This window comes from Ranitomeya variabilis, chromosome 3 (genome assembly GCF_051348905.1).
Source record: "Ranitomeya variabilis isolate aRanVar5 chromosome 3, aRanVar5.hap1, whole genome shotgun sequence".
NCBI classification, from domain to species: domain Eukaryota; kingdom Metazoa; phylum Chordata; class Amphibia; order Anura; family Dendrobatidae; genus Ranitomeya; species Ranitomeya variabilis.
Genome location: NC_135234.1, coordinates 394,467,544 through 394,495,377, shown reverse-complemented (window position 1 = coordinate 394,495,377; position 27,834 = coordinate 394,467,544). Strand labels below are relative to the sequence as shown.

General features: G+C 45.9%; 1 protein-coding gene across 1 annotated transcript; it reads left to right on the top strand.

Annotated features, from left to right (window-relative positions):
* On the top strand, window positions 1–27,834 carry MTFR1L (mitochondrial fission regulator 1 like). The gene is made up of 6 exons (XM_077296102.1): window positions 1–364; window positions 8,460–8,564; window positions 9,237–9,343; window positions 9,898–10,106; window positions 26,177–26,477; window positions 26,583–27,834. Exons 1-6 carry the CDS (start codon window positions 269–271, stop codon window positions 26,692–26,694), a joined length of 930 nt encoding a protein of 309 aa, XP_077152217.1. The 5' UTR covers window positions 1–268; the 3' UTR covers window positions 26,695–27,834.

Genomic DNA, 27,834 nt, shown 5'->3' with positions numbered 1-27,834 from the left:
GGGGGCGGGTAATGACATCTTCCCGCTGCACGTCAGTCAGCTCTGTCGCTACAGCGCCCCCTCACACCAGTACAGTGCACGGAGGATGGAGGCGCGCACACTCCCGCACATGCGCACAAGGTAAACTACTGCAGGAGCGCGCACGCAGAAAGGGCACCGTTGTGTTTTTGAGGCCGGTATAACAGAGCCGGGTAGCGGTGCCCAGCCATACAGCCGGGGCCGGAAGGGCACGGCGTCCTCTGTCCGAGACACTCCCCGCTATCTCCCCATGGCCTCCCGGGACGTGCCAGGTGATGGAGCCGAGGACTGCGGGACCCCCGAGAGCGCTGAGGGGCGGAGAAGTGGTCGGAGGAAGCGATCCAAGGTGAGGGATGGTGGAGGCCCGGGAAGTGGCCCAGTACTAGTGGTGGCATCGCCTAATCCATCTGCAGCTTTATCACGACACAGCCACTCACTGCTACAAAGTCCTGGATGAGGATCTGCCACTATTGCGATAATACACAGGTCATTGTAGAAACCTGCAGGACTGTGAGATGGCGCAACCCCTCCAAAAGCCATGACTATGCCCTGTGCTCATCCGCCACGCTGCCCTGGGCAACCCCCCCCCCCGCCGCGCTGCCCTGGGCAACCCCCCCCCCCCCCCCCCCCCGCCGCGCTGCCCTGGGCAACCCCCCCCCCGCCGTGCTGCCCTGGGCAACCCCCCCCCCCGCCGCGCTGCCCTGGGCAAAACCCCCCCCCCCCCCCCGCCGCGCTGCCCTGGGCAACCCCCCCCCCCCCGCGCTGCCCTGGGCAACCCCCCCCCCCCGCCGCGCTGCCCTGGGCAACCCCCCCCCGCCGCGCTGCCCTGGGCAACACCCCCCCCCCCCCCCCCCCGCGCTGCCCTGGGCAACCCCCCCCCACTGCCGCGCTGCCCTGGGCACCCCCCCCCCCGCGCTGCCCTGGGCAACCTACCCCTCCCCCTGCCGCGCCGCCCTGGGCAACCCCCCTCCCGCCACGCTGCCCTGGGCAACCCACTGCGCTGCCCTGGGCAACCCCCCTCCCGCCGCGCTGCCCTGGGCAACCCCCCTCCTGCCGCGCTGCTCTGGGCAACCCCCCCTGCTGCGCTGCCCTGGACAACCTTCTGCCGCGCTGCCCTGGGCTCGCCCCCCGCCAGGCTGTTCTTTGCAGACATCGTTTGTCCCCATTGGGGCTCACAATCTAAATTCCCTATCAGTATGTCTTTGGAATGTAGGAAGAAACCAGAGAACCCGGAGGAAACCCACGCAAACACAGGGAGAACATACAAACTCCTTGCAGATGTTGGCCTTGGTGGGATTTGAACCCCAGACCCCAGTGCTGAAAAGCAGCTGTGCTACCCACTGAGCCACCTTTGTGCAACACCTTAATACATTTCATGCAAATAATGATAAAGTGGCCACAGGTAAAATTTTTGTCCTGAATCTACTCCAAAATGTGGCAATTTTTTTTTCACCACGGTGAGATGTGCAAACATTTTTTATGTCCTAAAAGGCTCAGTTTTGTATCTGGTGGCCTCAGTCATGATGTCTGTACTCTGTGTGTTCCTCTGTCTGACGAGCCATAAATATACATGCACACACCCTAATCTAGGTATGTAGGTTAGGTGCATAGGCGAAATTGTTTGCCTCTTACGCTTTTTGGCTACTTTCAGTGAGTCTTCATAGATAGAGACAGACTTGGCAAGTAAGAACTCCCTTTAAGACCATGTTCAGTAATTTACATCAGTATTTGTAAGCCAAAACCAGGAGTGGAACAAATAGAGGAAAAGTCTAATAGAAACATATGCACCACTTCTGCATTTATCACCCACTCCTGGTTTTGGCTTACACATACTGATGTAAAATACTGACCAAATACTGCTAGTGTGACGGCAGCCTTAGGCCATGTTCACACGCTGCGGGTTCCTCTGCGGGTTAATCCCGCAGCGGAATTGAAAATCTGCAGGGCAAAACCGCTGTGGTTATCCCTGCAGATTTATCGCGGTTTGTTCCGCGGTTTCCGCTGCGGGATTACTGCTGTACTATTGATGCTGCATATGCAGCAATATGCAGCATCAATAGTAATGTAAAAAATAATAAAAATTGGCTATACTCACCCTCTGACGTCGCGATCTCCCCGGCGCTGCAAGCGGCTGTGCCGACAAGGACCTTCGTGACGTCACGGTCATGTGACCGCGGCGTCATCACGGTCATGTGACCGCGACGTCACCACAGGTCCTGTTCGGCACAGCAACTGAGACCGGACGGCCGCGGGCAGCGCTGAGAGGTGAGTATAGCTTCATTTTTTATTTTAATTCTTTTTTTTACACTATTTTATGGTTCCCAGGGCCTGGAGGAGAGTCTCCTCTCCTCCACCCCGGGTAACACCCGCACATTATCCGCTTACTTCCCGCAACGTGGGCACAGCCCCATGCGGGAAGTAAGCGGTTCAATGCATTCCTATGGGTGCAGAATCGCAGCGATTCTGCACAAAGAAGTGACATGCTGCGGGTTGTAAACCGCTGCGTTTCTGCGCGGTTTTTCCCGCAGCATGTGCACTGCGGTTTGCGGTTTCCATAGGGTTTACATGTTAATGTAAACGCTATGGAAACTGCTGCGGACCCGCAGCATCAAAATCGCGGCGGTTCCGCGGTAAAAACCGCAGCGTGTGAACATGGCCTTAGAGTTTTGCCTGTTCTTGCGGCTGTGGTACGGTGGCCCAAACTCCAGCCACCTGCAGAAGGTGAATGGCCTCACAATCAAGTGCAGCAGTTAGCCATCATGGTGGGGGAAGTTTCATCCACATGAGGTTGGACACCCAGTCTGGCCATACCCTAAGTTGGAGGGTTAATAACTAGTGATGAGCGAGTATACTCGCTGCTCGGTTTTTCCTGAGCACGCTCGGGTGGTCTCCGACTGTTTATTAGTTTTCATCGCCTCAGCTGCATGATTTGCGACTGCTAGACAGGCTGAATACATGAGGGGATTTCCTCACAAACAGGCAACCCCCACATGTATTCAGGCTGTCCAGCAGTCGCAAATCATGCAGCTGAGGCGACAAAAAATAAATCTCCGAGCACTAACAAATACTCGGAGACCACCCGAGCGTGCCCGGGAAAACCCGAGCAGCGAGTATACTCGCTCATCACTATTAATAATCTATAAAAGCCAGGTAAGCTGAAGGCTCCTATATCTGGTGGCACCTTCTTCTATTCCAGATTCTTCTGCCATTAATTCATGACTGAAGAAAGCGTGCGTGTGCCAAGTTTTTCAAAATGCTGCTCATGATTCATGAATTTTAGGCAAAGTCGATAATGCTCTTTAATTTTGATTTTTATTATTTATTTTTTTTAGTGCAAAAAGTCACTTTCCTCTATGTCAGAAAAAATCAGGCCTTCATGAAATGAAGTACATTTGCACAAACATTTTGTGACTTAAAAAAACAAACAAAAGCGATTGAATCGGCCATTTACATCTGGAAACCACAAGCCTCCTACACTTTGACAAACATAAAATGTAAGCAGGCAAACACATGACGATAATCTTCACACATATAAGACCACCTGTTCTGAGATTAAGGAGGGCTCTTCCATATAGCTTGATTTACCACCTAACTGTAAAATGGGTCATACTGAAGAGTTTGATGACTTTTATGGGGCAATATAAGGTGCAGGCTACCCTAGGCCATCTGACAAACGATGGGCCTGTCCGGGCTGTAGTTGCTCATGTTATGAAGTGGAGGTAGGAGGAACAGCCCTTCAGTCCTAGGCTGGTTTCCTCACAAAACCGGACAGACGAGTACTTATGCATGTAGGACGTAGTAATCCTCTTTTTCTAGGTCAGTGCTACTACTAAACTAGCTAAGACACAGTGGAAACAAGGACTATGCATTGTGGGTGCCATGGTGCGTCACCCACCCAGGGGGCTGGTTATGAAATGGTCCTAGGTAGTCTTATTACTCCACTTAAGGCTATGTGCACACGTTGCGGATTGTATGCATTTTTGCCGCATTTTTTCGCCGCGAAAACGCATGCACAACACAGCCCATTGAATTCAATGGGATTCTGCAATGCTGTGCTAATGCTGCATATCTTTCCGCGGTGGAATCTCATCGCGGAAAAATACGCAGCATGCTCATTCTTTGTGTGGAATCGCGGCTATTCCGCACACATAGGAATGCATTGATCCGCTTACTTTACGCTTGTGGCTATGCCCACCATGTGTAAAGTGAGCGCGTCATGTGCGGTGGTACCCGGGTCTGGAGGAGACTCCTCCAGGCCCTTGGGAACCATATTTCTGTTAAAAAAAAAAATAAAAAAAAATTGATATGCTTACCTTCTGATGGCCCCGGAGTCCTCCCGCCTCCCAGCGGTGCACGCGGCGGCTTCCGTTCCCAGGGATGCTTTGCGCGAATCACCTGAGATGACGTGGCGGTCACGTGACCGTAATGTCACAAAGGTCCTTCGCGCAAAGCATCCCTGGGAACGGAAGCCGCCAGGAGCGCCGCTGAGATCGGGGGCCGTCGGAAGGTGAGAATATCATGATTTTTTTTTATTTTTCTATTATTTTTAACATTCTATCTTTTGCTATTGATGCTGCCTATGCAGCATCAATCTTTTGCTATTGATGCTGCATAGGCAGCATCAATAGTAAAAAGTTGGTCACACTTGTCAAACACTGTTTGACAAGTGTGACCAACCTGTCAATCAGTTTGCCAAGCGATGCTACAGATCGCTTGGAAAACGCTAGCATTCTGCAAGCTTAATACGCTTGCAAAACGCTAGTGTTTAGTGGGAAAACGCAATTCTGCATGCGTTATACCTGCGGCAGGGAGTTGCAGAATTGCCGCGGAAATTTGCAACGTGTGCACATAGCCTAAGAGATGGTCAATAAAAGAACTCTTAGGCCGGCCTCACACTGGGCGTAAGACAATACGCCACGTATTATACGTCCGTACTACGGCCGTAATACGGAGAAATGTTCCCAAAATAGTGATCCGTAGTCAGGGTGTGTCAGCGTATTTTGCGCATGGCATCCTCCGTATGTAATCCGTATGGCATCCGTACTGCGAGATTTTCGCGCAGGCTTGCAAAACCGACATCTAATGGATTTATGTGCTCAAATGTTCGGGAAAACATATATACAGTGTATATATATATATATATATATATATATCCAAAAAATATATAATTTTTCCAAGCGAGGGTGTTGCTGATGGATTGAGAGAACAATAAATTATTACAACAACCGCTGTGTTTATTTCATTAAACTACTTTTAAATCATGTGTGTGTGTGTTTTTTAACCCTTTCCAACAATTGGATTAATAATGGATAGGTGTCATAATTGACGCCTCTCCATTATTAATCTGGCTTAATGTCACCTTCCAATAGCAAGGTGGCATTAACCCTTCATTACCCCATATCCCACCGCTACAGGGAGTGGGAAGAGAGTGGCCAAGTGCCAGAATAGGCGCATCTTCCAGATGTGCCTTTTCTGGGGTGGCTGGGGGCAGATGTTTGTAGCCACGGGGGGGCCAATAACCATGGACCCTCTCCTGGCTATTAATATCTGCCCTCAGTCACTGGCTTTACCATTCTGGCGGAGAAAATTGCGCGGGAGCCCACGCCAATTTTTTCCGCCATTTAACCCTTTATTTCAGCAGCTACAGCGCTGAAATTTTGCACATACACACTACTAACATTAGTAGTGTGGAATATGCAAAAAAAAGGGGATATGAGATGGTTTACTGTATGTAAACCATGTCTCATATCCTGTCGGGTTTGTGCAGGAGAAATGAAAAGCCGGCAATTGAATTACCGACTTTTCACTAACACCGCTGCGTATTTCTCACAAGTCACACTGCTGGTCAGTGTGGAATCCGTATTTTTCTCGCCCCCATAGACTTTCATTGGCGATTTTTTTGCGCAATACGCTGACAAACGCAGCATGCTGCGATTTTGTACGGCCGTAGAAAGCCGTATAATACTGAACCGTAATATACGGCTAATAGGAGCAGCCCCATTGAGAATAATTGTGCCGTTTATTTTGCGAGTTTTACGGACGTAATTTCTGCGCTCTTACGTCCGTAAAACTCGCTAGTGTGAGGCCGGCCTTACAGGTCGGGCTGGGGGCAGATATACAGCCTTATAGAATGATGTGTATCAGCCCTGAAAGGTGATGGCCGTATCTGATATCAGCCAAAACTGGTGAGAGGATCCCTTTAAGACATAGGTGGAATCGTTGAGCTTTTCAAGCCGAAAATACTTCTGGAAAATGCTGGTGGTCATTTTCCTGAAGTTCCTTTTGCTGTTGTTTTTTTTGCGGCAGCTTTGCTCTATACTTTTAAGTATATGTAGCTGATGTCTTCGACCTAAAGCCACATGAAAAATGGACATGTTTCTTCTTTTAGCATCTTCAAGGTTTCCTAAGCCTGAAGTGTATAGAAGATTTGACACAAGACAGAATAGGTTCACAACAATGTCCTTTTGACATTGTAGTGCATAATAATTATTTTTGGTGATGCATTGTTAAGGGGATACCAGGCGGGAATTTGCCTGAGAAAATGCTGTGTGCACACAGAATAGAATAACAGTGTGCATAGTCAACCTGCTCTCCATTTATTAGCTATCGGGCTGCCAGATTATTCCAGCAGCCATATAGAGACATCCTACCTGCTGCTCCATTTGACCGAAGGTCCCCTGTTCCGACAATCGGTACAGGTCCCATTGGTTAGACACATACCGATCAATACAGTGGCATGTAAATGTTGGCCACTCCTGGTCATTACTTTTATTGTGAACGGTTAAGCAAGTTGAAGATGAAATGATCTCTAAAAGGCCTAAAGTTAAAGATGATACATTTGCTTTTGTATGTAAGGCCCAAACAAATACTTTCAACTTTTACATTTTAAAAATTACAAGTAGAAAGATAGGCCAGTGCAAAAGTTTGGGCACCCTGCAAGGTTAGTACCAAGTAGCAGCTCCTTCTGAAACTATTACAGCTTGTAAACGCTTTTTGTAGCCAGCCAAGAGTTTTCCAATTCTTGTTTGAGGGATTTTCATTCATTCTTCCTTGGAAAATGTTTCCAAGGAAGAATGAGATTCCTTGGTCATCTTGCATGCACTACTATTTTGAGGTCTAGCCACAGATTTTCAATGATGTCCAGATTAGGGGACTTTGAGGGCCAATGTAAAACCCTCAGCTTGCGCCTTTTGAGGTAGTCTGTTGTGGATTTTGACATGTGTTTAGGATCGTTATCCATTTGTAGAAGCCATCCTTTTTTCAACTTCAGCTTTTTTACAGACGGTGTAATGTTTGCATCAAGAATTTGTTGAAATTTCATTGAATAAATTCTCCCTTCTAAGCTTGAAATGTTCCCCGTACCATTGGCTGCAACACAACCCCAAAGCATGATTGATCCACCCCCATGCTTAATGGTTGACGAGATGTTCTTTTCCTGAAATTCTGTGCCCTTTCTACTCCACACATACCTTTGCTCATTGTGACCAAAGAGTTCTATTTTAACCTCATAAGTCCATAGGACTTGTTTCCAAAATGCATCAGGCTTGATTAGATGTTCTTTTGCATACGTCTGACACTGAATTTTATAGTGAGGAGGACACTGGAGAGGTTTTCTTCTGATCACTTTTCCATGAAGGCTATATTTGTGCAGGTGTATCTGAACTATGTACCACAACTCCAGAGCCTGCTAAGTCTTTCTGAGGGTCTTTTGCAGCCAAGTGTGAGTTCTGATTTGTGTCTCTAGCAATTCTACGAGCAGATCACATTGAAATTTTGCTTGGTCTTCCAGACTTTATCGTGACCTCCACTGTTTAACGGTCATTTCCTAATTACATTTCGAACTGAGGAAAAGGCAACTTGAAAATTCTTTGCTATCTTCTTAAAACCTTCTCCTGCTTTGTTGGCCTCCACCATTTTCATTTTCAGAGTGCTAGGCAGCTGCTTAGAAGAACCCATGGCTTCTGTTTTGTGGCAGGCTGAGTTCTTATAAAGCGGGGAAATGTGCATCACCTGGCCTTTCCTAACTATGGTAGTGAACAAGCCATAACCCTAACAGGCTAACTAAGGTCTGAAACCTTGTTCAAAGTTATCTGAGCATGCAAAAGTTTAGGCACTCTTGGAGATTTGCATCAGCCCATTTTTCCTTACTGTTTTTTTTTTCCATTTTAAAAATTGCAAACTTTATTTGCCTAAAATACAAATGAAATGTGTCATCTTTAACGTTAACCGTTTTAGAGGTCATTTCATCTCCAACTTGCTTAACTGTTCACAATAACAGTGCCCAAACTTTTACATGCCACTGAGTTATTACCTGTCATGTATGTATGTGATAACTTTTCACTGGAGAACCCCTTTAATAATTGCGAGGAATTTATATATTTTGGTAAAGTTTTGACTTTTGATCATCTTGTGGCTTTCAGATGTTTTTATCTTTATTTCAGACTATCCCTGTGTGGGAGAACAAGCCATGTGGTTCATCTCGCAGCCTAGTAAGGAAAATCGGATCTCACCTGCCTCTGAAGCCATGTACGAGAGCACACTTTGAGGTATTGTTGGATTGTGTCTGTGTTTTTTTTTTTGTTTTTTTTTCACGTAACATAATTAAAAAATAATACCGAAGGAAATTTCCAGGTACACAGAGTAGGACATGTTTATTTATTTTTAGGACAAATGTGCTGCAAAAAAAAAAAAAATCAGGATTGTCAGTTGCCCTGGAAAGTGTAATGTTACCCAACTGCTGTCTGAGTAGAAAAAATGACAGCACGTAGATGACAAACAGTAACATCTAAGTCTAAATAAATCCGCGGTAATTTCGCAGGTAATCCGCAGTGTGGTTTACCTGCAGATTTACCAAAATCAGTCTGGAAAAATCTGCACCACTTTCCGCAACGTGTGCACATAGCCTAAAGGATTTATGTGATTTTTTTTTTTTTTCCTCAGTAGAAGATGGGATTACAAACAGATATAAACTTCTAGGTTGTAAAAAGTAGGCCAAGTCCACTGTAAAATTTCTAATGGGTAGAAATTGGTCTTCAGAAAATGCACTTCCGGAACTAATGTACCCAATCTTTGTCTTCACCACATTCCACATTCATTTTGTTCTGCCACCTAAAACCAAAATGTCTTATTCATTACTACAGGGTCTTCTCTAATTTTTTTTTTTTTTTTTTTTAATAGCAAAAGCCTTCTTTTTAGTAACTTGTGTTTTTCTCTTGCAGGCTCTCCCTGGTTCTGACGTGTATTTCACTGACGCACCAATGGTGCCTACCCTAGCTGACATTAAGTGGATAGCTGCAGATGATGATGAAACATATGCAAGAGTTAGGTATTTATTAGCTTTCCATGGCTGTTTTATTTTACTTTTCTCTAAAGGGAGCATGTTAAAAGTTTATGTACTCTGGTCATGGCAACCCAACATGTCAGGAAATTGCACCTTGGTTTGGCCTGATCTAAGGGCTTGAATGTCCAGTAGCTATACATCTATGGCACGGTGTAACAAGTGCTATATCCTGCAGACATTCATTGATGTACTGTACTTCTTCCTAGGCTTATTTCACTGGTCCCTGTGCAGACGCTGAGCCATTAAACAGTCTTATTTTGTCTTTTTCAGCAGTTTTTGTAATTGTGTACATTGCAAGATTCCATTAATGCATTAGTTATCTTCCCGTTGGCTAGTAATATTCTCGTATTGCTTTTGGCTTCTCTTCTTGCGCACGTTTACTGCTGTATCTATTGCTTACACTTAGATGAGGCATTCTAATAAATGATGTATGGTCCAATAATAAAATGACTGTCTACAGCTCTCACAGCATCGTCTGCTTTCTGGAATCGGAGGTATTCTTCAGCTATATGTTACGTAATTTATGGCTTCTGTCTTAGGAGCGACACAAGGCCACTGAAGCATAAGTGGAGGCCGAGTCCTCTATTAGTGATGCAAAGAAATTCTTCTGTCCCCAACCTGAAGATAAAAGAAGAAAAAATGTTTTGCTTAAAGAAACCAGGCATGTCCTTAAACAGGTCCACGGACTTACAAGATGAACTAAGTCTCCTCAGAAGCCAGATTGCTAGAATAGTTGCTACAGACACAGGTATGCTACAGTTATCAATAGATTTGGCTTTTGTACTTAAATAATCCTTTCCTTTAAGGGGTTAATGCAAGTCATCAGCTGTCCACATGAGAATGGTAGACTCCAAAGCCCAATTCTCGAGTTCTGTTGGGATCCCGACAGGGTGACCACCCCAATCATCAGCAAATTATCCTATGAATAGGAAATTTATAAACTTTAATTTTGCCCTTCTATCTAATTCTTCTGTTTTCTGTGCTCTATGTAGAAACAGGAAGTCCCTCGTCCCTGCATTATCATCCCCCTCTTCAACACCTGATGCAGTTGCTTACTTTTTTTCCCCATGACAGGGACTTTTGCTGTGACTTATGACTCATGCAGGGAAAATTGACCTCCTGTTTCTACATAGAGCTTAGAAGGATTCAGCTAATCAGTTTTTAATTACCGTATATACTCGAGTATAAACTGACCCCCCCCCCTAATTTTGCCACAAAAAACTGGGAAAACTTATTGACTCAAGTATAAGCCTAGGGTGGAAAATGCAGCAGCTACCGGTAATGTCAAAAATAAAAATAGATACCAATAAAATTAATTGAGACATCAGTAGGTTAAGTGTTTTTGAATATCCATATTGAATCAGGAGCCCCATCTAATGCTCCATACAGTTCATGATGGGCCCCATAAGATGCTCCATACAAAATACGCCCCATATAATGCTCCATATTAAAATATGCTCCATATAATGCTGCATAAAGGTCGATGGTCCCATAAGGTGCTCCACACCTTATACCCCAAGAGATACTCCACACATTATGCCCCATAAGATGCTCCATATATTGTGGCCCCATACAATGCTCCATATATTGTGGCCCCATACAATGCTCCATATATTGTGGCCCCATACAATGCTCCACACATTTGCCTCATTTGCTGTTGCTGCGATTAAAATAAAAAAAATCACATACTCACCTCTCTTCGCTCAGGCCCCCGGCACTTGTGATAGTTACCTTCCTCGTTCCAGGCGTCGCTCTGTCTTCCATCCTCCGCACTGACTGTTCAGGCAGAGGGCGGCGCGCACACTAATCGCGTCATCGCGCCCTCTGACCTGAACAGTAAGTGCAGAGGAAGGAAGACAGAGCGGCCCGCAGCGATGGAACGAGGAAGGTGACTATCGCGCAATGCTCACCTCCCCTGATATACTCACCTGCTCCCGGCGCGGTCCCTGGCAGCGTCTCACTGTCAGATGGTCTCCGGGAGCCGGCGGCATCTTCCTGTGTTCAGCTGTCACGTGGTACCGCTCATTAAAGCAATGAATATGGATGCATATTCATTACTGTAATGAGCGGTATGTGACAGCTGAACACAGGAAGATGCTGCCGGCTCCCGGAGACCATCTGACAGTGAGACGCTGCCAGGGACAGCGCTGAGAGCAGGTGAGTATATCACCGCACCGCTCCCCCCCCCCCCCCCCTCTCCGCTGACAATGACTCGAGTATAAGCCGAGAGGGTCACTTTCAGCCCAAATAAGTGGGCTGAAAATCTTGGCTTATACTCGAGTATATACGGTATGATATGTCATAGACCTAATGGTCCCAGCTAGCTGGGTAGAAAGACAAAATGAGCAATTGTAAGTACACAGCTATATAATATGACTGCGATATATTAAGAGGATAAAAGTTTTGATGGGAGGAGGGCTTCTTTAACCCTTTGGGTTTGTTTTTGGGATGAGTTTTGTCAGTTGCATCCTTTTGGAATACATATAGCCTAGAAGTAAACTTTTTATGCTTTTTTGGAAGCCTTGTAAGTAGTGATGATCGAATAGCTTACCAAATAGCTGGATCGGTAACCTGGATACCTGGAGCGCTCCCGATAATCAGCTCTTTCGAGCCACAGTTGCATTTGTCACGGCTGTGTGACAGTCACGACACACGGTCTCTCCATGTATGTGTGGTGACTCTCAAACAGCCGTGACACATGCATTGTGGCACCGAATAGCTGATAATCGGGAGCGTTCCCAATTCAGCTATTAGGTAAGCGCTATAGCTATTGGGATAACCTCTTATCCGAAGCTATTCGATCATCACTATTTGTAAGTAAAACAGCAAATCAGCAACTTTTTTGTAGTAGTGCCCGAGCCCAATTTTTCAAATGTCACGTTCTGAATATTCCAACATTATCCCAGTGATTCTGAGATTGTTGGGGTTTTTATTTTCATTACACTTTGTGCATTGTTAGGCCGGCGTCACACTCAGCGTATGTAGATAGATGGATAGATATAGAGATATATATATATCTAGCACCTCCAGACACATCTGCTATGTAAAGCATTAGCCTGTCTTATATAGAGCTAACCACACCCAGGAACCGATCACATGATTAGACATGGTCTGACATCACCACAGGTCCTGAAACAGATATATATATATATATATATATATATATATATATATATATATATATATATATATATATATATATATATATATATATATATATATATATATATTAATTATATATATACACACACACACACACACACACACACACACACACACACACACACACACACACACACACACACACACACACACGTGCAATAAAGAAAACACTCCGGGCTACATCACAGCGACAAGCCACCTATGTGACACATACCTCCCGTCGATTACACAGCCTTTAACCATGCTACATACCTCCCCCCTCTGCCTAAAGCCGTAGGGCTTGGCACTTTCCCCCACTAAACAAGGGATTCTTGATAGGGCATCCGCATTACCGTGCAGCTTTCCGGCCCTATGTTCCACATGGAAACTGAAGTCCTGCAGGGCTAAGAACCAACGGGTGACCCTAGCATTTCTACCCTTTGTTTCTCTCATCCATCTAAGTGGGGCATGGTCGGATATTAGTCTGAATTTACGCCCCAGCAGATAGTACCGTAACGTGTCCACCGTCCACTTTATGGCCAAACACTCTTTTTCTACGACTGAGTAGTTCTTCTCAGATGAGGACAGCTTTCTACTCAGATAGAGAATAGGATGCTCATCCCCATGTAGCTCTTGGGAAAGGACTGCTCCTACCCCAACATCTGAGGCATCTGTCTGAAGAATAAATTCTTTCTTGAAGTCTGGGGCCATCAGAACGGGCTGCTTACATAGAGCCCCTTTCAATTCTTGGAAGGCTGACTCTGTCTCTTCGGACCATTTAACCATCACCGATTTTTGTCCCCTTTAGCAGATCAGTCAGAGGCGCAGCCACTGTGGCGAAGTTCGGGATGAACCTCCTGTAATATCCCACGATCCCCAGAATGGCTTTAACTTGCTTTTTAGAGAGTGGTTTTGGCCATGTTTGGATTGCCTCCACTTTCCTGATTTGGGGCTTTATTTCTCCACGACCCACTATATAGCCTAGGTACTTAGCTTCTTCCTTACCCAAGGCACACTTCTTCGGGTTTATTGTAAACCCCGCTTCTCTTAGAGCATCAAACACCGCTTGTACTTTTTCCAGATGACTCTCCCAGTCCGGGCTAAAGATGACGATATCATCCAGGTACGCAGCAGCGTATGCCTTATGGGGTGCAAGGATTCTATCCATAGCCCTCTGGAAGGTCGCCGGAGCTCCCTGTAGGCCAAACGGCATCCGGACATACTGGAAGCACCCATCTGGTGTAGAAAACGCCGTCTTCTCCTTGGCTTTCTGTGCCATGGGGATCTGCCAGTACCCCTTCGTCAAATCCAAGGTGGTTATATACCTGGCGGGCCCAAGCCTTTCGATGAGCTCATCAATGCGGGGCATGGGATATGCGTCGAACTTGGAGACCTCATTCAACTTCCTATAGTCGTTGCAAAATCTCCACTCCCCATCAGGTTTTGGGACCAGGACAATTGGGCTCGACCACCCGCTCTTGGATTCCTCAATGACTCCAAGCTTTAACATACGCTCCACTTCCTTGGAGATTACTTCTCGACGGGCCTCAGGAATTCGATAGGGCTTCATGTTCACGCGCACATGTGGCTCTGTCAGGACCTCGTGCTCTATGACCTTCGTGTACCCAGGCAATTCAGAAAACAGGTCCCTGTTCTTCTGGAGTAACTCCCGGCACTGCTGTTTCTGGGCCTTCGATAGCGTCTCCGCTATAGTAACCCCTCCAACCTCACCTTCTGGGTTGCTTAGCAAGGATGGAGTTACAGCCCGCTCTCTATCTTTCCATGGCTTGATGAGGTTAACATGGTAGACTTGGATTGGTTTTCGTCTACCTGGTTGGTGAATTTTATAGTTCACCTCACCAAGCTTCTCTATGACCTCATATGGCCCTTGCCATTTGGCCAAGAACTTGCTCTCCACCGTCGGAACTAACACAAGAACTCGGTCTCCCGGATTGAACTGCCTAACTCTTGCAGACAGGTTGTAGACCCTGGCCTGAGCTTCTTGTGCCTGAAGGAGGTGTTCTTTCACAATAGGCATCACTTTTGCAATCCTCTGCTGCATCAAGGCCACATGCTCAATGACGCTTCTGTGGGGCGTAACTTCGGCTTCCCAAGTTTCCTTGGCTATATCCAGGAGACCTCTCGGATGTCGGCCATATAGAACCTCAAACGGTGAGAACCCTGTGGAGGCCTGTGGAACTTCATGAATGGAAAACATCAGATATGGTAAGAGACTGTCCCAGTCTCTACCATCTTTCTCTATAGCTTTTCTCAGCATGCTCTTCAGTGTCTTGTTAAACCTCTCAACAAGACCATCTGACTGGGGATGGTACACCGAGGTCCTCAACTGGGAGATTTTCAGGACTTTGCATAACTCCCTCATCACCTTGCTCATGAAAGGTGTCCCCTGGTCAGTCAGAATCTCCTTCGGCAGACCTGTCTGGGAAAACACATGGACCAACTCTCGGGCTATACTCTTCGAGGAAGAATTTCTCAGAGGGATTGCCTCAGGATAGCGTGTGGCATAGTCCAGGATGACTAATATATACTGATGGCCGCAGGCTGATTTAACTAAGGGACCGACCAGGTCCATGGCAATTCTCTCGAACGGTACCTCAATAATGGGCAATGGCACAAGGGGGCTCCGGAAATGAGGACTGGGGGCAGTTAGCTGACATGTAGGGCAAGACCTGCAATAGTTTATTATTTCCCAGTGACACCCAGGCCAATAGAACCTCTGCACAACCCGTTCCTGCGTTTTTTCTACCCCAAGGTGTCCACCCAAGATGTGTGAATGGGCCATATCCAATACCTTCCGTCTATATGGACCCGGCACTACCAACTGCTCTACCAACTCCTCCCTCATTTTCGTGACTCGGTACAACAACTCCCCATTCATCAGAAAATGGGGAAATCTTGTGTCTGCCCCCGGCTCCTGTGCAACCCCATTAATAACCGTGACATTATTAAAGGCTTCCCTCAGAGTGGGATCCCTATGTTGGGCAGTCCCAAAATTTTCACCGGTTACCTCTAACTCCATAATGTCAGATGCAGGGGACACTTCCTCCTCATCCCCAACCAGGACACAAAAAGGAAACCTGTCTGTCCCTGGGTGTGGCGATACCTTTTTAGGGTTCATTGGTTCCCTACTTTTGCTAGCGACCTCAGAACCCTTACCCCACAAATCCCAAAACAAACAGAAATCCCGACCAATAATTATAGGGTGCAACAAGTCCCGAACGACGCCAACTTAATGGGACTCAGTGCCACATGCCGTTTCAATATCCACCCTGGCCATAGGGTAGTCCTTGGCATCACCATGTATGCACCGCACGCCGACCTGCTTTCCCGGGAGCAGGTGGAGAGGGAAAGTGGCCCTCACCAGGGTCACTAAGCTCCCTGAGTCTAACAGCGCCGTTGCTGCTCGACCGTTCACCTTTACAGAACACGCTTGAGGCCCCTCGTTGGGTGGAGAGTTCACACTGCAGGCTGGATATGCATAGTATGAACTACGGCGTCCCATGCTGCAGTCCATCTGCTCAGTGGTCTGGGAACAACGGGCAGCTATATGTCCTGGCCGGTGGCACCTCCAACAGATAACATCACCCGTAGGGACCTTGGGCACCACCTCCCCCGCCCTTTGTGACCTTGGAGACCCCACCCCTTTTTGGGAGTCAGCAGCTTTCTGGGACCCCCAGTACGGCATGGGCTGCCTCCCAAAGGAGCCTTCCATCCCTTGGTATCTCTCGACCAGTCCGATCAGTTCATCGGCATTTTGGGGATCACCCTGGGCAACCCAAGTCTGTATGGACCTCGGGAGGGAATGCACAAACCGATCCATCATCACCCGTTCTACCATCTGTGCAGGCGTAGAGGACTCTGGCTGCAGCCATTTCTGGACCAGGTGCAACAGGTCAAACATTTGAGAGCGAGGCGGTTTGTCCCGGTGATAGGGCACAGCGAGTTCACTGCTGGGCCTAACAGTCAGTGTCACCCCCAAAGGTGCGAGAACCTCGGCTTTCAATTTGTGATACTCCTTGGCATCCTGCAAGGTCAAATCATAGTATGCCTTCTGAGGTTCCCCCTGTCAGGTAAGGCGCCAACACCTCTGCCCACTGCTCTGGCGGAAGTTTTTCCCTCTCAGCGACCCTCTCAAACACTGTCAGGAAGGCCTCAACATCATCCCCGGGAGTCATTTTCTGTAATGCGCGTCTTAACGTCTTCCGGACGTGGGTGTCATCAGCCAAACCTGGGGTTGGGGCGCTCGTCTTGCCCTGGATGGCGGTTGCCAAAAGCTGCATCTGCTGCCGTTGCTCCTGCTGGTTCTGTTGCATCTGCTGCCGTTGCTCCTGCTGGCTCTGTTGTATCTGCTGCATCAACAGCCTGTTGGTCTCCTGCTGCTGTGACTGCAACAGCCTGTTGGTCTCTTGCTGCTGTGACTGCAACTGGACCAAGTGTTTCAGCAGGTCCTCCATTTTCCCCGGCAATGCTTGCTGGCTTACAGCCGACTTGACCCAGGACATTCAAAAATAGACTTGCGTCTCCACTGGGAACGCTGCCCGCACGTCTACCACCAATTGTAGGGTTTCACTCACTCAGGTGCGACGGCTGACACATAGGAGGCAAGTTCCAACAAAAGTTCAGAGGTTTATTGCTCCATAAACCAAGTAGAAAAACAGAAAACAAATAGCCTTTAGCTTAGGCAAAGAAAAAACAAGTGTCCATTCCTTCAGGCTCAGTCCTGGAGCCTTCACACACACTGGAGGCTAGCACCTCCAGACACATCTGCTGTATAAAGCATTAGCCTGTCTTATATAGAGCTAACCACACCCAGGAACCGATCACATGATTAGACATGGTCTGACATCACCACAGGTCCTGAAACAGAGATATATATATATATATATATATATATATATATATATATATATATATATATATATATATATATATATATATATATATATATATATATATATATATATATAGTTATGTGCAATAAAGAAAACACTCCGGGCTACATCACAGCGGCAAGCCACCTATGTGACACATACCTCCCGTTGATTTACACAGCCTTTAGCCATGCTACAATATATATTCTGTACTTATATTTAATTCAGCGCGAGATATGTGAAAAGCCGGTAATTCAATTGCCGGCTTTTCATTTCTCCTTCCCAAACCCGACATGATATGAGACATGGTTTACATACAGTAAACCATCTCATATCCCTTTTTTTTTTCTGCATATTCCACACTACTAATGTTAGTAGTGTGTATGTGCAAAATTTGGGCACTGTAGCTTGTAAAATAAAGGGTTAAATCGCGGAAAAAATTGGCGTGGGCTCCCGCGCAATTTTCTCCGCCAGAGTGGTAAAGCCAGTGACTGAGGGCAGATATTAATAGCCTAGAGAGGGTCCATGGTTATTGGGCCCCCCCCTGGCTACAAACATCTGCCCCCAGCCACCCCAGAAAAGGCACATCTGGAAGATGCACCTATACTGGCACTTGGCCACTCTCTTCCCACTCCCGTGTAGCCGTGGGATAAGGGTTAATGAAGGGTTAATGTCACCTTGCAATTGTAAGGTGACATTAAGCCAGATTAATAATGGAGAGGCGTCAATTATGACACCTATCCATTATTAATCCAATAGTACAAAATGGTTAATAAAACACACACACATTATTACAAAGTCCTTTAATGAAATAGAGACACAGGGTGTTGTAATATTTTATTAGACTCTTAATCCACCTGAAGACCATCGTCCTGCAACAAAGTTAAAAAAACAAACAACAATATTCCATACCTTCCGTCGTTATGTCCCACGATGTAAATCCATCTGAAGGGGTTAAATCATTTTACAGCCAGGAGCTGTGCTAAAGCACTCGCTCGTGCCTGTAAAACCCCGGGTATTGAATGGAAAGCAGTTTGATCTGTAGTTACCTTGAGTCGCGGTGATGCGCCCTCTGCTGGATGTCCTCATATGAACTCGAGCGTGGGGACTTTTCCAAGGCTCCAGTTCATGAGGACATCCAGCAGAGGGCGCATCACCGCAACTCAAGGTAACTACAGATCACCCTGCTTTCCATTCAGTATCCGGGGTTTTACAGGCAGGAGCGAGTGCTTTAGCACAGCTCCTGGCTGTAAAATGATTTAACCCCTTCAGATGGATTTACTTCGTAGGACGTGACTGCTCATCGGAAGGTATGAGATATTGTTGATTTGTTATTTTTACTTTGTTACAGAACGAGGGTCTTCAGCTGGATTAAGAGAATAATAAAATATTACAACACCCTGTGTGTTTATTTCATTTAAAGGACTTTGTAATAATGTGTGTGTGTTTTATTAACCATTTCGTACTATTGGATTAATAATGGATAGGTGTCATAATTGACGCCTCTCCATTATTAATCTGGCTTAATGTCGCCTTACAATAGCAAGGTGACATTAACCCTTCATTACCCCATATCCCACCGCTACATGGGAGTGGGAAGAGAGTGGCCAAGTGCCAGAATAGGCGCATCTTCCAGATGTGCCTTTTCTGGGGTGGCTGGGGGCAGATGTTTGTAGCCGGGGTGGCCAATAACCACGGACCCTCTCTAGGCTATTAATATCTGCCCTCAGTCACTGGCTTTACCACTCTGGCGGAGAAAATTGCGCGGGAGCCCACGCCAATTTTTTCCGCCATTTAACCCTTTATTTTAGCAGCTACAGCGGCCAAATTTTGCACATACACACTACTAACATTAGTAGTGTGGAATATGCAAAAAAAATAAGGGATATGAGATGGTTTACTGTATGTAAACCATGTCTCATATCCTGTCGGGTTTGGGAAGGAGAAATGAAAAGCCGGCAATTGAATTACCGGCTTTTCTCTAACACCGGTGCGTATTTCTCGCAGGTCACACTGCTGGTCCGTGTGTAATCCGTATTTTTCTCGCCCCCATAGACTTTCATTGGCGATTTTTTTTTTTTTAATTTTTTTTAATTTTTTGTGCAATACGGTGACAAACGCAGCATGCTGCGATTTTGTACGGCCGTACAAGACCGTATAATACGGATCAGTAAAATACGGCTGATAGGAGCCGGGACATAGAGAATCATTGGGCCGTGTGTTATGCGTATTTTATGGACGTAGTTTATGCGCTCATACGTCCGTAAAACTCGCTAGTGTGAGGCCGGCCTTAGTGGTTAATTTAGGTTGGAATGTTTAGCTTTGTTTTATTAAAAAAAAAAAAAAAAATCCAAAAATTGATGACCATTTCCCCGTTCCCTATCGCAGGGCCCACCATTGTTAAAGTGTCCCCGGTGTTTCCTTGTGTGTGTTTTGCCATTTTGTGAGCAACCACCTGTTGGTGTTTTTTTGTTTTTTTTATAACAAAGTTTGGATTTTTTACCGCTTAGATAAAAAATAACCTAGACATGTGTTGTCTATGAACTTGTAATGACCTGGAGAATCATAATTACAGGTCAGTTTTAGCATTTAGTGAACGTAGTAAAAAAGCCAAACAAAAAACAAGTGTGGGAATGCCCTTTTTTTGCAATTTCACCACACTTTTTTCCCCGTTTTGTAGTACACGACATGGTGAAATCAATGGTGTCTTTCAAAAGTACAACGCGTCCCGCAAAAAAAACAAGGAAGGCTCTGGGAAGAAGGGGAGCAAAAAACAAAAGCTCACAACCGAAAAAAGCTCCGGGGGTTAAAGGGACTCTGCCAGCACAAAATGACCAAACCAAGTATATGCGCTTGGTGCTTCATGGCAGAGCCAATTTAAATACACCTTCACGCCTGGTTGTTTTCCATCTATCTCCACCCTTCTGTGGCTTTATGATGCCAGAGCTGTCAATCAAATAAGGGGGGTGGAGATTGTTTTCCCACAGTCAGGTAGGAAGGTGTATTTAAATTGGCTTTGGCATGAAGCACTGAGCGACGAGACTTAGTTTGAACAGTCATTCTTTGCTGACAGCTCCCCTTTAAAGGGTACAAATCAGGTCCCCAGTGCCCGAAGAACCACCAGCATTTGTATTTACTGATCTAAATTCCCTGCCTAACAGTCCTTTAATTACTTTGGATACAAACAAAACTTTAGAAAAAGTACCGTTTATACTAGAGTATAAGCCGAGATTTTCAGCCCATTTTTTTTTAGGCTGAAAGTGCCCCTCTTGGCTTATTCTCAAGTCATTGTCCCATGGGGGTCGACGGGGGAGGGGGAGCGGCGGCTGTGACATACTCACCTGCTCCTGGCACGGTCCCTGCATCTCCGATGGTCTCCGGGCGAGGCAGCTCTTCCAGCGTTGAGCGGTCACATGGTACCGCTCATTACAGTAATGAATATGGACGCGACTCCACTCCCATAGGGGTGGAGCCACATATTCATTACTGTAATGAGCGGTACCAGTGACTACTCAAAGCTGGAAGAGCTGCCGTGCCCGGAGAGTCCATCAGAGAAGCTGCCAGGGACCGCGCCGGGAGCAAGTGAGTATAATGGGGACGGGGAGCACGGAGATATTCACCTCTCCTTGTTCAACCGCCGGGTGCCGTCTTCCGCGTCATCTGCCTGTGACGCTCAGGTCAGAGGGCGCGATGACATGGTTAGTGCGCGCACCCCCTGCCTGAGCGTCAGTGCGGAGGACGGGGGAAGACACAGTGGCGCCTGGCGGTGGAACGGGGAAAGGTGACTATAGCAAATGCCGGGGCCTGAGTGACGAGACGTGAGTATGTCTGTTTTTTTTTTTTTTAATCGCAGCAACAGCATATGGGGCATAATAGTCTATGGAGCATCTTATGGGGCCATAATCAGCATTTGTGCAGCATTATATGGGGCAAATATCTCTATTGAGCATCTTATGGGGCCATAATCCAACATTTGTGGAGCATTATACGGGGCAAATGTCTATATGGAGCATGTTATGGGGCCCATCATAAACTATATGGGGCTCCTGATTCAATGTGGATATTCAAAAACACTTAACCTACTGATGTCTCAATTAATTTTACTTTTATTGGTATCTATTTTTATTTTTGACATTTACCGGTAGCTGCTGCATTTTCCACCCTAGGCTTATACTCGAGTCATTAAGTTTTCCCAGTTTTTGTGTCAAAATTAGGGGTCTCAGCTTATACTCGGGTCGGCTCATACTCGAGTATATACGGTATTTCTAAAGTCTATGATATGTAAATAAACCTTTTGACTAGTCGATGGGTCGTTGGTGAGTCAACTGGTCTGGAGAAACTTAGCATGTTATCACGCGCTTGTGTATGTGATAACAAAAGCTGACGCCAGCGCCGTACAAATCTCGTGCATGCGTGCACATCTTTGTATACTCTCATCATTCAGCCTCTGAAGCTGGGTGTACGCATCCTGGCTTCAGAGATGCGCACTGCGCATGATCAGAAGTCTTCTGCACTGGGACCTGATCTGAGAGTTCTACACAGGATACAATCTAGCTTTGGGGCTTGTGTTCTGGTACCTCGGACAGTGACAAGGGAGCTATTGTCCCTGTGTATGGTGGTCAAGATAAGGACATCCCTCTTGTCCTTGTGGGTGACCACCAGCATTTTGTTGCTGCACTGGCTCTGATGTTGCCCTTTCTGAGCAGCTCCCCAGTTAGTGTCCTAGAGAGTCCTCTGTTTTTTGCGGACAGTACTGCAGGCTGTGGTAACTCACGCAGAGAGGGACTTGAAGAGTGGGATAATTGTATAAAAGTTATCTACATAGAAGTGATATCTTTGATCCAGCAGTGGGTGCTACCAAACCCCACACAATTTTCCCACTCACTCCTAGGATAGGGGGGCATTCATGGGGTTGAATAAGGGTGTCCTTCCCTTCATAAACTCTAAGCCTGTGGTGTTATTAGAGCCTTATTCCGATCCTGGCCCTTTTACTGGGCAGATATTGCCAGAATTTGAAATATAATAGGGACTAATCCACACAGATGTCCGTTTGGGGAATGCACACCTCAGCAAACTTCTTGCTGAAGTGATCAATGACCGGCCAAACTTTGAAAAGTCGGTTAAAGTTGGGGTCATTTCGGGGAGGGACCCCGTACATTATTGTTGTAATGCAAAAATTTGTGGATGGTCTCAAATCGTTTATGGGTCATGGCCATGCAGAACATTGGAGTGTTATATAAACACCCCAATATTGCCGAAGTTCTGGCTTCTTTGCTAACCCCATGTGAAGGAACAGGCCCCAAAACTTCATCATTTCTATTGCATCTGTGGGATTTCAGTTAGAAAATGATGGAAGTTGGGCATTCAAATTTTGTGTTTGCCACCATGTTTACATAATCCGCAGAGAAAAAGACTTTCAAAAAGTTGATTTCTGTGAGGCCAATGGTGTCAAATTTGATTCTTGATTGCATCACAAAATCAGGAATCTTTGGCTCAATCTTTTGGGGGTGAGGTCCATACAGGGTCACTAACGGTAGGCGTTGGCTATGAGGTTCAGTATCACTTGAGGAGAAAGAAAAATAAAGGAAGCTCACATCCTCTCCCTATCAGTGTCGGAGGCAAGGAAGTTCTATGCCTCCTTGGATGGTTTGGGACCAACGGGACATGTTTTCATGTGTGTAATAACAAGAATTTATTTAGGTGTGTGTTTTGTGTACATTTTTTTTTTTTTTTAATTATTAGAATAGAAGAAAAGAGTCTAGAAAGAAAAATATAAAAGTAAAATAAAAAACAAACGTAATGTGCCCGCAACGATCTGACACGAATACTGACTACCGTATATACTCGAGTATAAGCCGAGATTTTCAGCCCAAATTTTTGGGCTGAAAGTGCCCCTCTCAGCTTATACTCGAGTCATGATCGGCGGTGGGGTCGGCGGGTGAGGGGGAGAGAGGACTGTCGCATACTCACCTAGTCCTGGCGCTCCCCCTGCCCGTCCCACGGTCTTCGGTCCCGCAGCTCTTCCCCTGTTCAGCGGTCACGTGGGACCGCTCATTAAAGTTATGAATATGGACTCCACTCCCATAGGGGCGGAGCCGCATATTCATTCCTCTAATCAGCGGTAACGGTGACCGCTGACAGAGGAAGAGGCTGCGGCACCCGGAGACCAGCTGTCCGGGATAAGGAGCCAGGGACGCCGGGAGCAGGTGAGTATTGCATAGTTACCTGTCCCCGTTCCACACGCCGGGCGCCGCTCTGTCTTCCCGTCCTCTTGCTCTGACTGTTCAGGTCAGAGGGCGCGATGACGTACTAGTGTGCGCGCCGCCCTCTGCCTGAACAGTCAGTGCGGAGAGACGCCGAGACGGGACGCTGAGGAGCTGCGGGCAGCAAGAGAGGTGAGTATGTCATTTTTTTTTTTATTGCAGCAGCAGCATTATAGATGGGGCACAGCTTTCTATGGCACATCTATGGGGCCATAATGAACGGTGCAGAGCATTGTATATGGGGCACAGCTTTCTATGGCACATCTATGGGGCCATAATGAATGGTGCAGAGCATTATATGTGGCACAGCTTTCTATGGAGCATCTATGGGGCCATAATGAACGGTGCAGAGCATTGTATATGGGGCACAGCTTTCTATGGCACATCTATGGGGCCATAATGAACGGTGCAGAGCATTATATGTGGCACAGCTTTCTATGGAGCATCTATGGGGCCATAATGAACGGTGCAGAGCATTGTATATGGGGCACAGCTTTCTATGGCACATCTATGGGGCCATAATGAACTGTGTAGAGCATTATATGTGGCACAGCTTTATGTGGAGCATCTATGGGGCCATAATGAACGGTGCAGAGCATTATATGTGGCACAGCTTTATATGGAGCATCTATGGGGCCATAATGAATGGTGCAGAGCATTATATATGGCACAGCTTTATGTGGAGCATCTATGGGGCCATAATGAATGGTGCAGAGCATTATATATGGCACAGCTTTATATGGAGCATCTATGGGGCCATAATGAACGGTATGGAGCATCTATTTTTATTTTTGAAATTCACCGGTAGCTGCTGCATTTTCCACCCTAGGCTTATACTTGAGTCAATAAGTTTTCCCAGTTTTTTGCGGCAAAATTAGGGGGGTCGGCTTATACTCGGGTCGGCTTATACTCGAGTATATACGGTATATTCAGTAAAAAGTACTGTAGTAGACAGATTGCTACAGTATATTGTTATTGTCCCTAATCTAGCCCTATGAAACCAAAATTATTTGTATTTGATTCCTTTTTCACAAAAAAAAACCTACTACTGGATGTTGGTCAGTGATTTGCATCCCTGATCAGTGCTCAACAGCTGTAGGATGGATGTGGTGCAAAAGGGGAGGGGAACAAAGTCCTGGCCATAAGCAAGCACAGACGCTGATCAGTGATGTGTGTCACTGAGTAGTGCTCAGCGGCTGCAGGATACATGAAAAAAAAACTACCAAAAAAATTGAGCGATCAAGTACTGATCGGCGCTCTGTGGCAGGAGTGGGGGGGGGGGGGAAGGTATAAGGGAGATTAGGAAAAAGCAGAGGACAGGAACAGTTCAGGAATGTCTTCTTTCAGCAGAAGTGATGGCACAGGCTTCAAAATGTCTCTGGCACCACAAGGCCAAGCACATCTGCAGCAGAATGACAGTGACCGCTCTGCAACAACACCAAGCTGGATTGAGCAGGTGCAGAGCGGTCACTGTGAGTTCAGATCATGTCTTCGTCCCATCAGTTCTGGGCTGGTGATGCTGCTGTTACCTACTTCCAACCTCTGATCAGTGCTGTTATAGCACCGATCATAGATAACCTACAGTGTTTCCGAATTGAACAGCCAATCACAACGATCGTAGTTGCCGGGGGGCAAACCATCCTGTGGCGACGAATACAGGTGCCTTGCTGTCAGAATCAGCAAGCACCTTAATGCAATCACTGTGCCTCCTGTCATGGTGCATTATTGCCAGGGTTGTATCCATATGTTCAAGGGGTCAGGTACTTTTTCCCAGCCAGGACGTATGGATATGTCCAAAGTCATGTTGGGGTTAATACTCCCTTTAGGAGACTTGAAGCTGTGATTGTCCAATCGGGTGTGCTATAATAGCAGAAATCGCGATCTGCTATGAACGCTATCCACAAGCCGGCATTCACAGGAGTATCACAATAACAGGTGCGGGGATCTTCTGCAGACCCCCGGCTGTCATAACCCATCTGCACCTCCAAAATCACATGACTGGGATGCCGATGGGCAGCGGGAATGATGCCTTTCCTGCTCAACCTGTGTCTGTTAAAGGCAGATGAAAGCTGATTAAATCAGCTGTTGTGTGGGGAAAGCTGCGGGCTCAGCATTGGTGCCCGTATCAAAATCGGGGACATGATATATGACACAAATATACATCATATGTTGTGAAGGGGGGTTAATTATCTCATTTTCTTCAACCTTTTGTAAGTCATAGATTAAGTGCCTCAGACTAATACAAGGTGTTTTTTTTTTTTTTCAGGTTGTAATGTAGATTTTAGGATATGTGCATCTTATGAATTTTGTAAGTACGCAATACAGTACATGGCCAGTTGGTAAAGTGTAATTGTTTTTTTGCTGTAGGGTTATTTTTCACTGCTAGTGTTACATACATGGATATTGCAGTGTGCAGGCTCAATCAATACATGTGACTCATACTATTCCAGACTCGTGCACTACAATACTATGTCAGCTTGATGGTGGGACCTAACATTATATGTATACCCTTATTCTTTCAGCTTCTCCAGGGTCAACAGATTCTTTAACCGCAAACGTGGACACACATACCTCCTTTCCAGACTTCGGGCCTTCTTTCCAGTCGACGTCCTTTGTAATCAGTGACATTACAGAAGAGGATGAGTTGGATGTGTCTGAATACTCCACTGCTTCTTTAATGGAATCTTCCTTCAGCCACCAGAAACAACTGGAGGCCAGCATGTCTGATGACGAAGATTCGCTCTGCCTCTCAAAGTCCAACAGTTTTGCAGATATGATGGGCATACTGAAGGATATCCACAAGATGAAAGTGAACAGAGATTGGTAATCTAAGTTTGCTGCCGTATTCCTCCTCATCGTGTCTCCGTATAGTATTGCCACTTTACACAGGTTTTTGTGTGTAATTTGAGCTGTTTCTTTTTCCCCTAGGTCTAATCGAAATCAGGGTTTACATAAAGAAGAAGATCCTATAAATCTTATTTCAGAGGTCCTGAGACAAAAGTTTGCACTAGGCGATCATGATGATAAAAAGAACATTTAACCAAGTCCATAAAATTATTTTCATGTAGTAGAATTCTGTAAAGGTCACTTATTTTGTTATAAAATGGACACCTTTTTTGAGGTTTTTCTTTTTACAGCACAAGGAGATCCCTTTCTATTAAGTGCTAGTCACCTATAAAATAGTGTGGTTGGCAGCGCATTGCAGAGATTTATAGACCCCAACCAATAGGTGGTAAATGACAGGTATGAGGATACAGTAAACTGCTGCATATATACAGCCTCACAATCTGTATACTTGAGTTAATTGCCACTTTTCATGTTAAGCATTGCATGTTACAGTACTTATAAGATATTAGATGGTGTAAAACATTTATAACTCTGCTAGTATTCATTTCCTTCAGGAGTCACTCCTGCCATAGTTCACCACTTAGGTAAAAGGGCTTCATCACCAACACAGTAAGCCAAATCATAGCAAACAAAATTTTGCTGTAGACCTGTGGCAGTATCCACAATAGCATTTTTCCATCATGTGTCGGCGGAAGCTCCTTAATATGGCTATCGTCTTATAGAATGCATAGATAAATGCTCCTTGTTACACTAGAACTGAATTCTATTCACCCGTTACCGATATGTGATGTAATGGTATGTCCTAGGCCGGGTCCCCATGTATGAGGCAGACCGGAGCTTGCTCAGATTGCTGCTGTTTAATGATTTAAATGCTGTTGTCCATCACTGACAGCGGTATTTAAATGATTCGAGTGCCAGTGCACCAGCTCCCATCTGCCTCCTGAAACAAAATCATAGGATGCTGATTGGTTGTCGTGGCAGAAGGGGGCCTGCCTAAGGTCCATGTCAACACCATGTTAGTCCTTCCATGAATCCCGTCAGTAGGCTGGGCTTTATAGATCTTTATCTCTATATACTGGTATTGTATTGTATTGCAATATATGGGACAAGCTAACAGATGTTTGCAGATTGAAGTCCCCAAAGGGGACTAAAAAGTTTACAAAAAAAATCTAAAAATTTGAATCGCCCCCTTTATCCATCATTCTAAATGTTTTTTTTATTTTTTTTTTAAAGATTTAGTATCGGTGTCCATAAAAGTTTGATCTACCAAAATATAATATAAATGACTATTACAGTAAAGAGAGAAAAATAAAATAATAATAAACCTCCAGAA

Coding starts and splice junctions, on each gene's coding strand:
- MTFR1L (XM_077296102.1), top strand. CDS start 269: ATGGCCTCCCGGGACGTGCCAGGTGATGGAGCCGAGGACTGCGGGACC. Junction 365..8,459: donor GTCGGAGGAAGCGATCCAAG/GTGAGGGATGGT, acceptor TCTTTATTTCAG/ACTATCCCTGTGTGGGAGAA. Junction 10,107..26,176: donor AATAGTTGCTACAGACACAG/GTATGCTACAGT, acceptor TTATTCTTTCAG/CTTCTCCAGGGTCAACAGAT.